A 15804-nucleotide genomic window follows, 5' to 3' on the forward strand; every position below is an offset into this window, starting at 1 on the left:
AAGGTTAAAAATAACTTTCCTGTATACAGTTAATATGTGGCACTCCTGGAAATAGGAGTGGGTACTACATACAATGACGAAGGATGAGAGCAGTCTAGGAAGACTTCATTGAGAAGGTAGCTTCTGCACAAATATCTGAGGAAATGGGAGAAACGGGGAGACAAAGACAAAACGAACAGTTCAAAGCAAGATAATAAATACCAATGGAAATAGTAACTGATAGCAGAAGTGGAAAACTAGTGCTTCCATGTAAAGGTCATCAGAATTTTTAATTAATTTAAGATTTAAAAAATGATTATAGCTAAGCGATGGCACAGGCCTGTAATCCCAGCCCTTGGGAAGTAGAAATAGGAGAAACAGGAGTTCAAGGTTATCTATCTATCCTTGGCTACCTAGCAAATCCAAAATCAACATAAAAGTCCTTGTCTGAAAACCTTCCAACACCCACAACAAAAAAAGGAAAAAGAAACGGACGCACACACACATACACTGAGTAAAAGTTACACTTTATTGGTCATAAAAAAAGATAAAACCATTGGCATATAATGTGAAGGTATTTTGGACAACTTGCAGTACATCTGTGAAAGAAGTTATGTCTAATGAAGGGTTTATTTTGCTCATTTTTGAAAATTTGTGTTTTTGGAAAAAAGGCATTTTAAAAGAAATATAAAGAAGTGTTTTAAAAGAAATTTAGTTAACAGTTCAGGTCATCACACGTTCATGGCAAGTGCCTTTACCTAAACCCTGAGCCATGTTGTCAGACCCAAGATCCTTCAGTGAGTTTCAGGCCAATGAGACACTGTGATTGATAGATAGACAGATAGACAGACAGACAGCTACTAATGATTGTTCCCTGGATTCCACACTCAGTATACTCCTATGTACATGTGCCTTTCCCTCCCTCAGGCTCCCCTAAAAGACTGAGTGGAATTCTCAGGAATGACTTCAAAAGTCTTTCAAATGACCTCAAGGACTTTGGTGTTGTCCAGTACTGCAGTGCTTGCCTAGCATGGCTGTGAGGCCCTGTGTTCAATCCTCAATGCCACAAAAACAAATTCTCATTTTGTAACTATTTTTTGCTTAGAACTTTGCTACTTCTGCCATGGTTATGAATGAGCTAGTATTAAGAAATAGCCATTAGCAGGTAGCCTTCATCGTCACTGTTGCTGCCTCTAGATCCAACCCAGACCTCCCATAACCTGTACCACAGAATGGATGCCCTGTGAATTCCTTATGTACATGAAATCTGTTACTAGTACCAGGACTTCTGCAAGTGCTGCTGTGAGCATGGGTATCCTTTGATAGTGCTTGCTACTTGAAACTGCCAAAACTCAGTGTCCTGTCTTCCAGTTTTCTAGGGGGTGCGACTGATTAGTGGAACTTAAATTAGTGGAACTTAGGAACATAAACATAGCTGCAAGAGAGCCTGGGAAATTTAGGTAGTTTTTGTTTGTTTGTTTTGTTTTTTAAAGAAATTTAAGCTCTACAATACTGAAAGGCATACACTGGTGTTGTATCACTAATCCACCATATCTTGTACTAGTATAAACTTATTTCTCCTTAAGGTGATTCATCATTAAATAGGATACAGATAAATTCAGTTGCAAATAATACCACCAGTGTTGAGAAACTTTGTCTATTTCTCTGCCTGCTTGCCTGCTTGTCTCCTTCCTTCCTTCCTTCCTTCCTTCCTTCCTTCCTTCCTTCCTTCCTTTCAAAAGAGGACCTCATTTTGTAGCTTTGGTTGGCCTAGAACTCACTATGTAGACCATGATGGCCTTGAACTTGGAGATCCATCCACCTACTTCTGCCTCTTGGGTGCTAGGATTAAATGTGTGTACCACCATGCGTAGGAAGTCTTTCATTTTATAATGACATTCACCTAAAATAGGTCCTTCACCTCTGGTGAATTAAGCAGTGTATTCTAAGTTTCCTCACATTTAAATGTGCTCTGTAGATAAAAAAAAAAAAAGCCTGAATGAGGGAGTAAAACAAAGACTACTTACCATGAGCTACCCAAACTGATGGGAGGTCAGTGTTAGCATATACTAAAAAGTGGCCGATAAAGTGGATACTGAAAGACAATAATTTGATTTGGTAGTGTTTAATATTATTAGTGTTCTTGAAGGTTCTAGACAAGGGTGGTTTTGCAGCTGGTTGTAGAAGGTTAGAGAATGAGTAGAAGAGACGGGTTAGAGGACGGGTGGTTTTGGCTTGTGATTCATAAGGTTGCCTAGAGCTAGTAGGACCATCTGTGAGAACGTACAAGCTTCAAAGGTGCTCACCTTTGCGTTCTGTGTAGCTTGATGGTGTCGTGTGTGCTGTTCACACCTTCTCCTTCCGCTTCGAGATGTAACAGATGCAGCAGTGCTTTAATGCTCTAACCATTGCCTAGTGCTCTTTATAAACAGACAGTCACTATTGTACAGTTTAAAATCCTGATAGCTTACAAAACATATTCTTGTGATTGTTTTGGAAAAGTGGGCATTGATTGGCTGAATTACTTTTCAGCATAGCTTATTTGAACTTCAACCAGTGGTAAATAGTGAAAAAAAAAAAGCATGTTAGGAAAACTGTCTTTATAGAAAGTGATGCTGGGTGCATTTCTTTATACTGTATAAGGCCTGGCCTTTAATTATTCTAAGTAAATATCTGACAATGTTAATTTTGTTAGATTCTACAGACAAAATAACCCATGTTTCCTCTTGGGAGGTGGGATTGGTAGATTATATGCACATTATTGCAGCATTATTTTCTAAACAATGCTTAACATGAATAAAACAATTACGAATCCTGGGCCACGGACCCTGAGTTAATTAAGTAGTCTTAATTCTAGTTTTTTGGTGTTATTTTTATAAATATATATTTTTTTTCCATGCCTTGTTTAATGGTGTACATGAACTTTGGTTTTAAAACAAATCCGTTGTGTTATGCAGAGGCAAAGGAGAGTTTGGAGAAGTTTGACCAATGAAAATAGAATTTCCTAAAAAAATAAATAAATAAAAAGGCCCTGTAGGGAGAGAGAAGGGATAGGGGATAGAGAACCGGAGAAGGGTGAGCTTCAGATGAAGATAGGATTCTGATATTTTACTATTTTCCTTTTGGGAACTGCTTCACTTGTAAACGCCATCCTCTTTTATTTAGTTTGGGAATCATTTACAAGGTGAGATTCGCTGATTCTGATTTACTTGAGATGAGCATAACTTTTGTTTATGTAAAGGTTAAGCAGTGGTAATTTCCTTTTTTTTTCTGGCTTCCAATGATAAATTTAATAGTAGTGAATATTTTATTGGTGCTTTCCCATTTACTCTTTTTTTTTTTCCTTTATTTTAGGCAGGGTCTCACTGTGCCATGGTTGGCATGGAACTCCCTAAGTAGACCACATTGATCTCAAACTCATCCTCCTGCCTCTGCCTCTTGAGTGCTGGCTGGGACTAAAGAGATGCACCACCATACCTGGCCTTTTGGTTTCCTTATTTAAAGTTTTAAAAGTTATTTGTTTACTGAATTTTTGTAAATGCTTCTTAAGTTTCTGGTAGACTTTAGCCACATGCTGGCTTTAGTGGCTTTAGTTCTAAATCTAAACAGAAAGACCCAAACCTTCATCAGAAGAGCTGTTCTTCAGTGACTTTCTGAATGCTTAATTAAAGAGAAGAGACCTGATCTCAGCATTTTTAGGGTGATTAATGTTCTTTCCTTTACAAAGCTACCCCACTTTCTTTCTTTGAAAGAACTTATTTATTGCATGCGTAGGGTAGGGATGGGTTGTGTGTACATACTGTGGCATGAATGTAGAGGTCAGAGGACAACTTTCAGGAGTTGGTTCACCTTGTTTTGTTTTTGAGACCTGGTCTCACTGTGTAGTAACTATGGGTGTCCTAGAACTCGCTATCTGTAGACCAGGCTGGCCTCAAACTCACAGATCCACATGCCTCTATGTTGTGGTTAATTTAGAAGCAACACCCTAACAAATGTTTATTATTAGCCCTGTAATTATTATGGTGGGTATTTTCTAATCCGCCATCAATAAAAACACAGACACCTGTTATATTTTAAAATAGCCTTGATTCACCTGGGGCAGGGCAGATATTAAGCCCCTAAACTACCTCCCATCTCTCCATGCGCTTATCCCATGCCATCTGCTTCTAATCATTTCTGTTGAGCTACCGCCCATCCATAATCCCAAATACCTGCTAATGTTCTTCATCTGGGCCAAATCCTCCGTTCACGCCAGCCAGGTGTTTCTTACTCCACCTCACCCATCGTGATGGCCTCCTTCCTTCTTCTCTTCCCTAGTCTCCTTCCCAGATTCTCTCTGTCCCACACACCCTGAACCTTAGGCACGCCTCTCCCATTTGCCCTGCCTGGATGTGTTGGCTCTTTATTGGTCAAACAGGAGTAAGGCTTTAGGCAAGATTACCAACATTTTGGGGTATGTGAGTCTGCTCATTTGGACAACAACCAGACCACCCTCCAACACCTCTACCTCTGATTTCTGGGAGTAAAGGGATGCACCAACATCCCCAGCAGTTCATCTTGTTTTCATACTTCTTAGTGAAGAACAAGTTGTAGGAAAGTAGTAGAAGCAGAAGGCATTGCCATGCTTGTCTGAGCAAAAAGTTGCAGCAGCGTGGATTTTGGTAATACTAGTGAAGGAAAGGAGTAACTGAATTTTAGGTTTTGTCTTTTTAAAGATCTTCTGGATTTGCTAATGAACTGGATTGTATAAGGAAGATGATGAGAGAGGGGGAAATGGTGGTAGATCAAGGGAAGAGCTTGTAGAAGAATAAAAATTTGAGGTATCTACTGGACATCCAGAAGATACATTTAGTATGGGTGAGGAAAGGTCAGACCCTCAGATGCAGAACTGGGAGGTAGTAGCATTAACACCATATACTACAGTGGTTTATAGAAAAAAGAGGGGTGGTCCAGATCTGAGCCCCGAGGCAATTGCAGCATTGAACTGAGAAAGCCAGAAATAGTATGTTGTGGAATCCAAGAGACGGGAGCGTGTAAAACGTTCACTTTGTTAAATTATGCTGCAAGGGTGGGTATAGGAAGAGCAGGATTGAACACTGGACATTGGTGGCCTTGATAAAGCAGTTTCAGTGTCACATTGGAATTAGAAGCTGGTTGGAGAGGGCAAAGAATGAATGGGGAGTGAGAAATGGAGGAAGTTTTGAAGAAGGAGTCGTGACGTGCAGGTTCAGCAAGGGAGAGGAGGTGGGATCTAGGATGGTTATTTGCTTCTTTTGTTTGTTTGAATTGGGAAGTATTGTGTATATGCTCCTGAGAGCAGTCTGGTAGCAAGGAAAACTAAGGCTGATTCAGTAAAGGGGCGGTACTGGTGGGACAGGATGGGGAGACAGTACCTTTTCATGGAAGAAGATGCAGTGATACAATGTGGCCTCATGTATATGTCTCAGAAAAGGCTCATCACTTTTCAGTCTTCACTAGTCTCCTTTGACCACCTTGCCCTCTCTGATCACTAGTTGTTTTTTTCTGTACTCTATATTATGCCTTCTTCCAGACTGAATTTATATATAAAGCTCTGGGTGATATGAGTAAAGATACTTAACATCAATTTAAACTTTTGTACCAACAGATGAAGCAAAAAATTTATTGCCATATCTTGGACCCAACAAAATGCGAGATTGTTTCTGCACTATAAATTTGGACCAGGAAGAAGTTTATCGCACTCAGGTTGTTGAAAAGTCTTTAAGGTTGGTAGAAAAATTAGAAATTATCATTCATATGATATACATTCATAGTTTTATGTATTTTCCAGTTTTTTCCCATTATACTGACTTTCTTGATTTGAAACTGATATTTTTATTTAAAATTTTTCTATTCTATATGAATTTACTTTTAGAATTACAGAATGTAAGCACTTGAAGAGGCTTTGAATGTTCAGTAAGCTGAACTGACAACACTGGGCTCCTTAGCAGTAGTTCTGGCAAGAGGTCATATGGCATCTGCCTAATAATGTTTCGGTCACCAAGAAGTTCATGCTTCTTAAGCAGTCTGCTTGGCTTTTGAACTGCTCTGACTCAGAAGTGCTTATGTTTAATTCATTAATGATTATTAAGATGACATCCAATCATGTGTGAAGTGCTTGCTCAGTTCTGGGTTCTGCTTACTCATCTGTCTGAGAATGACATCAGTGAAGTACTTATTTTTATGTGGCTTTTCATTGCCTTAGAAAGTATTTTTTCTTAGTTGTCCTAGCTCTGTCCTTTAGATTTCTAGAGAACAAGTCTAGTCCATCTTTTATGTGATGTTCTTAAATGTTTGAAAACAACTGTCATAAGATTTCAGTCTGTTCTCTAGACTAAATATTGCCTATTTGTTTGAGCTTTCCTCAAAGTGCATCATTTTATTTCTCCAAAGAGTAAATTCGCTCTGAAAGTTCACACAAGTTGAAGCTAGAGAGAGAGCTTAATTGATAAAGTACCTTCTGCACAAATAGGAAGACTTGTGTTACATCCTTAGCACTCATGTGAGAAAGCCAGATGCAATGGCTCCCACCTATATTTCCCAGTGCTGGGATCATGGAGGGAGGAAGGAGGACCCAGGAACTTGCTGCCCAGCCAGTGTAGCCAAATTGTTCAACAAGAGGCCTTGTCTTAAAAAATTAGGTAGAAAATGATTGAGAGAGGTATCTGATGTCAACCTCTGACCTACATCTCCCCTTACCCTGCATTTACATATATACAAGAACATATACACACACTCTCACTCTTCATGTAAGTTAATTACTAGTGCATTATCAGGGAGTAAGCCCTTAGTAGATTTTTTCATCTTTGAAAGTCTAGTTACCCTTTGAAAGTATCACAGCAAATTCTTATTTGCCTCTTCTGTCAAGTAGCAGTGTTTGTGGATATAATTCTGATATAGAACTGTGCTAAAACCAGGTGTCATGACACACGCTGTCAATCTCAGCACTTGGAAGACAGAGGCAGGCAGATCTCTGTTGAATTTATGGCCAGCCTGATCTCCGTAGCAAGTCCCAGGCCTGTCAGGGCTATATAGAGTCTGTCTTGGAAAAAAAAAAAAAGGCAACAAAACCAAACCACCACCACCACACTGCTGAAGAGATAGTTTCCCGAGGCTAAGGAGAGGATTCTAGGAGTTGTTGAAGCAAGCATGGTGAATGAAACAGTTGTCACAGCTTTATTCCATTGGATTTCTGGAGTATGTGTTGGTACTTTGTTACTGCCTCCCCCATACTTGCCCATCTTTTCCTCTGAAGTTTGTCTCTGTCTCCTTTCCTGTTTTCTTTTTTTCTTTTCTTTGCCTTTCCTTCTCTTTCCTTTCTTCCTGTCCACACAGAGTCTTGTTACATAACTGAGATTGACCTTGAACTTTTACTCCTACTTCTTCAGCCTTCGAAATGCTGGTGATGTAGGCATACCTCTCACATACACCTTTTATGTCGTTTGGTTCTTATAATTTTGAACTCTTCGTAAGAAAAGTATATAAAACTGAAAGTAGCCCTTGTAGTGGCTCGATCAGGGGTAACAGTGCCAGCTGTCGAGCCTGAAACTTGAGGTCAGTACCCAGAGCCCACATGGTGGAAGGAGTGAGCCGCGCCCCTAGGTTGTTCTCCTCACATGGGTACCTTCCTTTAAAAAAAAAAAAAGTACACACAATTCAAAACAAAACCAAAAACTAATGGTTCCTTAGTAGCCCCAAAGTATTGAGAGTAATAAACTTAAAAGATTTTGTTACAAGTCACATATCCATATTGATTTAGAATCTTGATGTTTTTCACATTTGTGCATACAAATTCACAAATGGCTTTTAAATTTACAATTATGAATGATGAAATCATGTCACTGAAAGGCTGAATGATTTGTCATATAATGAAGGAAGTTAAAATTACAGCTGGACTTTGACCTGAAGTTATTTAAGTTTCAGTTTGTTACAACAATTTTATATCACAAGGTAATAAGTGATAACAAAATTAAATAGTAATTGTCCATAAATTGAGTACTTGTAGTTTGTAATATGCAGCCATATATATGAAAATAACCAGAATTAGGCTATTTTTTTTATCCTTAACCTTTATGAATGTTTGTGTAGTGGAAAGTGGTGAACCCAATCTTCTTTATTTCTTTGCCCACCTTTAAAAACAAGAAAATAATTTGAAAGATAATTTTAAGGTAGCAGTGTTAGTGCTTTAGACACTTAAGGGTGTAACTAGCTAGCTAGACTAGATATTTCTTGGATTCTGAATGGCCCTTAGTTTTCCCTTCTAGAATAGGGCACAATAATCTGTAGTAAAAACAAAAACAAAACAAAACAAAAAACCTTCCTCATCTTGATTTTCTTATAATGTTCTTAAAACTTGTGTAAATTGTAACCAACCATTCAGCTAAAAGTAACTACACTATAGATCTTTCTAACTTCTTCCACCTTCTGAATTTTTTGTCTTTATTTTCAGTTCTTATAACTTTGAATTATAGAACAGAAAATACTATTCTAAAAAGATTTAAGAGATTTTGCTTCTAAATATCTCTAAAAGCAAAACTCTTAATCACTAAGGTTTCTAAAATACAAGACTACTCGGATATTTCATAAATGATATACAAATGTCTCAGAGACACAAGAAAAGAGATCCAGCACCATTACCCATCAGGAAAGCACAGTTTAAAGCTATTTTCCTCGCTATTAGGATGTAACCTGTAATGCTCACGCTTTCCTCAGTTGACTGGCTGTGTGGTGGGTGGTTGCAGGGGTGCAGGGAAGTTCCTGGGAGATCGGTTTTATTTTTAATCCGTTCTTTGTAAATCATACCCTTCCTTATCTCCCCAAACGCACTCTCTGAATTCCTTCCAACGCGTTCTACTATTTCCATGTGTTTTGTATGTGTGACCCACTGAGTCTCATTAGGGCTGCTTGCATGAGCATGGGTAGAGCATTATTTACTTCAGCACATGCAGCTAACCAGTGGCTGCTCCACTGAAGAAAACGCTTTCCGTTTCCGTTAGCTGTTGACTGCTGCTGGGGCTTCCTAAGCCTCTTCCCCAGCTTTCCTTGGAAGCATTGAGAACTTTAGTTTGGATACTTGGCACCCATGTCAAAGTGGAACATCAGTGGTGTAATCCCAGGACTGAGGATGTGGAGCCAAGAGGATCCCTGAGGTTTGCTGCCCAGTCAGTATAGCTAAATCATTGAGCTGCAGGTTCAGCTAGAAACATTGTGTCAAAAGATAAGGTAGAGATAGATGGAAGAAGATGCTTGACATCCACTTCTGACCCCTATGTTTATGCACACATGGGAGTACACCATACACGGGCGTACACCATACACAAATCACATCACTGAGGTTGGGGAGTTTGGATCCTTAGCACCTGTGTAAAAAGCTGTGTGCAATGGCATGAAAATGAGCTGGGTCTTTAGGAGCAGAAAGATCTTGGGGGCTAGGTAGGCACGCTGTAGCCAAACAGCGAGTTCCAGGCTCAGGGAGAGACCCTGTCTCAAAAATAAGGTAGTGACATTCAGCATTGACCTGTGGCTAAGAATATAGCCGAGTGGTAGAGCGCTTGCCTACCTGCACAAGGCCCAGGCTTTAGCACCCGGGCCCCACCACCACCCCTCACAAAACTAGTTGCCTGTGGCATGTGTTAGGTGCTATGGGGAGCATAAGGGAACTTTCTGAGGTGGTAACAGTGGTCAGTATTTTGATTGGGGTGGAAGCTACACAGGTTTGTAAATTTACCAAAGGCCACCAGCCTCCATAGATCAGATTTGGTTATATATAATTCAAAAATAACCCAAGAAAGATAATGTAAATACTTAATGTTTAATACTTACAAAACATTTTAAAATGTTTTATATAGCATTACCCATTTTAGATATTAGGTATTTTTGTGAGCAATACAACTTTATATTGTCATGGTTCTCATGTTAGGTCTGCTTGAGGTGAGGGTGGCCCAGGCAGTGACTAGATGTTCTGTTCATAGGACTTTGTGAAAAGCTCTGTGTGTAGAATTGACTTGGCACTTGAGGTCTTTTCAGTTCAGTTTTATTTGTATAGAATTTGAGAATAATGTTGGATTTTTGAAGTTCTTTTATGAAAAATTTTAGTTTATAATTTTATTAATGTTTATTAAAAGTAAAATTTGAATGATATTATTTAACAGTACCATTTTAATAGTAGTAGTAATGAATTACTTAATAGTGGTAGTAAACTATATATTATTTGACATAATGAGCTTTCTCTTTTCTCTCTAGACCATATTTCAGTGAAGACTTTTATTTTGAGATTCCACGAACTTTCCAGTATTTGTCTTTTTATGTTTATGATAAAAATGTTTTACAAAGAGATCTTCGTATTGGTAGGTACTATTCATAATTATTTTTAATTACAACATTGGTGTTGTGTTCATTCTTTCTGAAGTAAAAAGGTGTTGAAAACTGCAGGATATGTGTTCAGCATTTCTAATCCTTTCCTAGATTTTATGTTCATTTGGTTTTTACTTTACATATTTACTTTAAATGATATCCTGTGGGCAGGTCTTTGCTGGCCAAATATTATATATTTTTCCATACTAGCTATAAATAATAAAGATTTTCCAAAGTTGCCTTTGATACTTGCTTGTTTTTCAAGTAAAAATCACCAGGTATAGAAGTTCACACTTGTACCAAGAGATTATGGCAGAAGGATTGCTATGGGTTTGAGGCTATCTTGGGAACCTCAGATTGCAGAGTCAGACTTGCAATCTAGAAAAAAAGAAAATGAAACAAATACTTTTATTAAAAATCAAATATTAATTTTAAGAAAAGCATTTTGTAGTTTAAAAACATAAGACATAAGATAATTTGCTTCTGAATTGTTGTATGCAGGGCCTGGGAAGACCCCTGTATCAGGTGTATTTCCTGTGATCTGAAAGATGTACTAGGAAAGATGAATTCCTATGTAGCTTTTAGGCACATTTGGTTAAATAAGCTTAAGTTGAGGCATCATGGAAATTGAATCACTGTATATAACAGTACCAGTGTGCTTTACAGGATGTGGGCATGAGGTTCCAAATGAAATAGGTTCCAAAGCAATAAGGTTCCAAATGAAAAATATTAAAACTCTTCCTTTTAAAGTTGAGGACTTACTCTCTCTCTCTCTCTCTCTCTCTCTCTCTCTCTCTCTCTCTCTCTCTCTGTGTGTGTGTGTGTAGGACAACTTCATTAATTCATTTACATATGAATATATATAAAAATGTAAATGAGAGACATTCATATCTGTTTCCCTTCCTCTCCACCCTGCCCTGCCCAGGCTGGCCTTGAGATCACAGGTCTCCTGCTTCAGCCTCATGAGTGCTAAGGTTATAAGTATGTGTACTGCTTCGTTTAGTTAATGCCTATATTGTATACGTAGCAATCAATGTGCACATTCAGTTTTAGAATAAATTCAGTTTTCCCTTCATTTATCATCTTAAAATTGAACAACAACAACTCCTGAAGTACATTTTCCTAGTGGCACTTTCTAAAGTTCTAGCTATCACAAAGATTTTTTTTTTAAAGAGATTATTTATTATGTTTACAGTATTCTGCCTGCATGTCTGCTTGCAGGCCAGAAGAGGGCACCAGATCTCATTAGAAATGGTTGTGAGCCACCATATGGTTGCTAGGAATTGAACTCAGGACCTTTGGAAGAGTAGGCAGTGAGTGCTCTTAACCTCTGAGCCATCTCTCCAGCCCCATAAAGATTTTTTTATCTTTATATTTCACTCAAAATATTTAAAAGAAAACAGATTCAGAAGTTTAAAGTTTTATGTTTAACTTTCCTGTGTTTGTAGGTTGATTGGATTTTCAGCAGGTCTCCTTTGCATAGTATTATTACTACAGTTGCCTTTCTAATAAAAATCTAATTGTATATTTAAACTTTTTCTTTAAATTATACATCTGTAGGTTGAGTTCTAAGTTATAACTATAGAGATAAACATAAAATTGTAATATAGTCTTAAAAAGTTAAAGTAACAACTTGATTATTAAAGTGTAAGACACATATCATAAATTTTTTTCTTTTTTGTTTGTTTTGTTTGTTTTTATTTTTGATTTTTGAGACAAGATTTCTCTGTGTAATAGAGCCCTGGCTGTCCTGGACTCACTTTGTAGATGAAGCTGACCTCAAACTCACAGCGATCTGCCTGACTCTGTCTCCTGAGTGCTGGGATTAAAGGCATGTGCCACAAATTTCTTGCTTTAAAATGCATTGTATTTAAAACCTATTTTTTAATTGCTCAGAGAAAGAGTCTATCTATTGATAGATATATATTAATTACTAATATGTATTAATCAGAAAGAGAAAGAGCAACATATGATAAAAATGATAAGATTTTAGAAACTCTGGATAAAGAAAATAGAAGCTTTGTATATTGTTCTTGGCAGCTTTTCTCCAAATTAATTAATTTATTTATTTATTTATGTGTCTTTTCTTTTCCTTTCTCTCTTTCTTTCTTTCTTTCTTTCTTTCTTTCTTTCTTTCTATAGGGTCCTTGTTAGACCAGGCTGGCCTTGTGCTGGGATTATCAAGATAAAATATTTGTGAAAATGAGAAAAGCACAAAGTGTGTTTTTTAAGTATATCCTGTAATTGTATAATCACCACATGCTTTCCGAATAAAGTTAAATATAAGTTGTTATGTTTGTTTTTCTATCTTTTTTCACTTCATATCTAAAAGTTGATGCATCTTCATATGAAAAATTCTTTATAATTTCCTTAATGTTTTCAACTGTTGAACTAAAAGCAAGATGTCATAAGCAAAAAGATAAAACATACAGTTGGCATACTTAAAAGGAAAGTAGTTATTTTTTAAGTAAGGGGAAAAATGAGTTGCTTTTAAACTACCACATATCTCCTTTGTTGGAACTTTTGTGCAGTCTTTGAATGGTTAGTCATATGCAAAACTATATCTGCTGCTTAAAGCTTGCATTGAGGAAGGAAGTGCTTTGCACCAACATGGCAAATACTTTATGTGAAGATCATTTGTTTCTTCCTTGCTTTATACTATTTTGTTCATGGTGCATTCATTATCTTTCCCTGAGAGACAGAAATGCATTAGAAATCTGTCTTGATTTTTAAAAAACATGTTAATTTAAGCAGTATAACCAGCTTAGTAATGTTTTTATAAGTTAAATTTTAATAAGATGATTTTTGAGGTGCTTTTCATTTTTGTTACTAATAGGTGATACTGTTTGTCCTTTCACTTACTTGGGCCATAGAACCTCTTGCTAAATGCAAATGTAGCTGCTCACAATTAGCCAGCACATACATTTCATCCAGAGTGTGCAGAGCCTGAAAAATCATAGTACATTGCCATTTTCATTTTGTTTTTTATACTGAATGTACTAGTAAAATACTAATCTAAGTACTAAAATCCATAGTTATATTAAAGTCCAACTGAGTTTTTGTAGTGCCCTGATTCAGAATGACCCACAAAGGGGTCTGCCAATGGGCAAGCAGAAATAAGACATTTCTTCTTTAAAGTATAGGAGGAAAAAAACTTTATAGAAACAGATTTTTAAATTCTATAATCTCAGCACTCAGAAGGCTGAAGCAGGAGGATTGCCATGAGTTCAAGTCTATCTTGGGCTATATAGCAAGTACTAGGCCAGCCAGGGCTACATAGCAACATCCTGTTTAAAAAAATTGGTGGAAGATTTTTATTTCAACAGATACAAATTATTCTAAAGTATTTTCCACAAAATAGATAACAGGGCTTATGAATTATAAGAGTATATAAAATATGTTTTCTCATCATTTTATTTATTTTCTGTAGGAAAAGTAGCCATCAAAAAAGAAGACTTGTGTAATCATAGTGGTAAAGAAACTTGGTTTTCACTGCAGCCTATTGACTCAAATTCAGAAGTTCAGGTAAGGTAAATAATACAAGAGATTGTACCCTACAGAAAAAAGTGAAAACCAACCAATTATACTAGTTTATACTGTCAGAACTTGTTATGTCTTATTTTCAATTCTAATACCGAACACTGTTGACCTTTGAGTAGTAGAGAGCTGGGAGGAAAAGGTTTTTCCATTCGGATGTGTGTGTGTGTGTGTGTGTGTGTGTGTGTGTGTGTGTGTATTTTTTTTTTAAATATGAACGGTGGGATGGCTCACTGGGTAAAGGTGTTTGCTACCAAGCCTGATGACCTGTGTTCGATTCCCAGAACCCCTGTAAATGTAGGAGAGAACCAACTCTCACCTCTGACCTCCACACATGTGCATGACATCTATACACATACACGTATATACATTTGTCCATAGAGAAGTTAACCACAAAATAATAGTCTAACAAACATATTTAAAGAAAGTAGCTATGAGCAAAGTACAATATACAAATATATTGAAATCCATTAATAAGTTCAATTGATGTACATTGATAATTATAAGAAAAATAATGTGTATATACATATATATACATATACATACATACATATATGAGTTTAGGAATTTAGGGTTTTTTTGTTTTTGTTTGTTTTGTTTTGTTCTGTTTTTGAGACAAGGGTCTCTTAGTCCTGGCTGTCCTGTAACAATATGTAGCCTAGGTGGGCCTAGAACTCGTAGAGGTCTGCTTGCCTCTGCCTTCCAGTACTAGGATTAATGCTGAGATTAAGAGTGTGTACTACCATGCCTTGCCTGAAGTTTTGTTTATTTATTTATTTATGAGGCTTTTATTGAAAAGTTTGTTGTAAACAGGGTCTTTTTGTGTGGGCCAGGCCATCCTAGAATCCTTTACCATCTTGCTTCTGCCTTCTAAGTACTGGGATTATACATGTGTGTTGCCATCCTCAGCAAGAGGACAGTTGCTTCACTCCTGAGTCCTAATAGCAAACTATTGATTTTTTAAAAAGAGGTAAACATTTTGAAAGAGAAGATGTGTTTTATTAACTCTAACTGTAGGGGAATACATGGAAGTCGGATTTTATTCATTCTCATTTGGATGTTGTTATTCCACTTCTAATAAACTAGACTTTGGAAAAAATGCTACTTATTTAAACCATGCTTGACTCTGCAATGCACAACCTTCACTCCTGCCTCCCCTTTCTGTTCATCTCTTCTTATTGAAAGGGTATCGTGATGCTTGTTAATCTATTCTTTTTCTGCCTGCCAAAATAAAAGGTCTTGTATAGATTCTGCATGTGAACAGAAATGTATTTTTAGCCAAGTAGTTGAAGTTTCTAAAAAGCTTTTCTATGACTTAGAAATTATTTCTAAAGAAGTCTTTTCTTTTTGTAACCCGATTTATTAAATATGTAGATTGTGAACCCATTTGCAAGGACATAACTGCATGCAGGATTCTTTGCTTCCTAAGGAGGCTATAATTTGACTTTAGGACTCAAGCAGAAATTTAAGACAAGGGGAAAGCATACCCACAGATCCTTTATAGATAGTGTGTCTCCATTTCTTCATAACGTCTTATGTAATGTCTATAATTAAATTCTCCAAAAATATTAGTATTGTGTGTTAAAATCCCTTAAGTACAAAGTATAGCCAAGAACTTTTTCTGTTTTATCTTCTTTACCACTGTATAATATCCTTTCTTTCCATTTGACAGTAAGTGTCATTCAGATCCCAATAGTAGAACATTGTCAGTGACCCAGGTGAGCACTGGGAGGAAATAGAGTGGGCTGCAATTAGAAGCCAGGACATTTTTGGTGTTCTTCTATGGTTACTTACATGACTTTGAGCTTCATTTCTGTAAAATGAGGATAAAATTCACCATACCTGAATCATATGGATTGAGAATACTTTAAAACTATGGGTTGTAGCTCAGTTGGTAGTGTTTGGTTAGTGATTGCA

General features: G+C 36.9%; 1 protein-coding gene across 3 annotated transcripts in view; it reads left to right on the forward strand.

Moving 5' to 3' along the window:
- Positions 1-15804, forward strand: part of RASA2 (RAS p21 protein activator 2) — a 97225-nt gene that overhangs the window by 13488 nt on the left and 67933 nt on the right. For all 3 annotated transcript variants that reach the window (XM_084753427.1, XM_084753428.1, XM_084753429.1), the window contains exons 2-4: positions 5606-5723; positions 10240-10343; positions 13781-13875. In XM_084753427.1, coding sequence (XP_084609553.1) covers positions 5606-5723; positions 10240-10343; positions 13781-13875 — 317 coding nt within the window. The remainder of the gene's footprint in view (positions 1-5605; positions 5724-10239; positions 10344-13780; positions 13876-15804) is intronic.

This window comes from Acomys minous (genome assembly GCF_964271855.1).
Source record: "Acomys minous genome assembly, chromosome: 13".
Lineage (NCBI taxonomy): Eukaryota > Metazoa > Chordata > Mammalia > Rodentia > Muridae > Acomys > Acomys minous.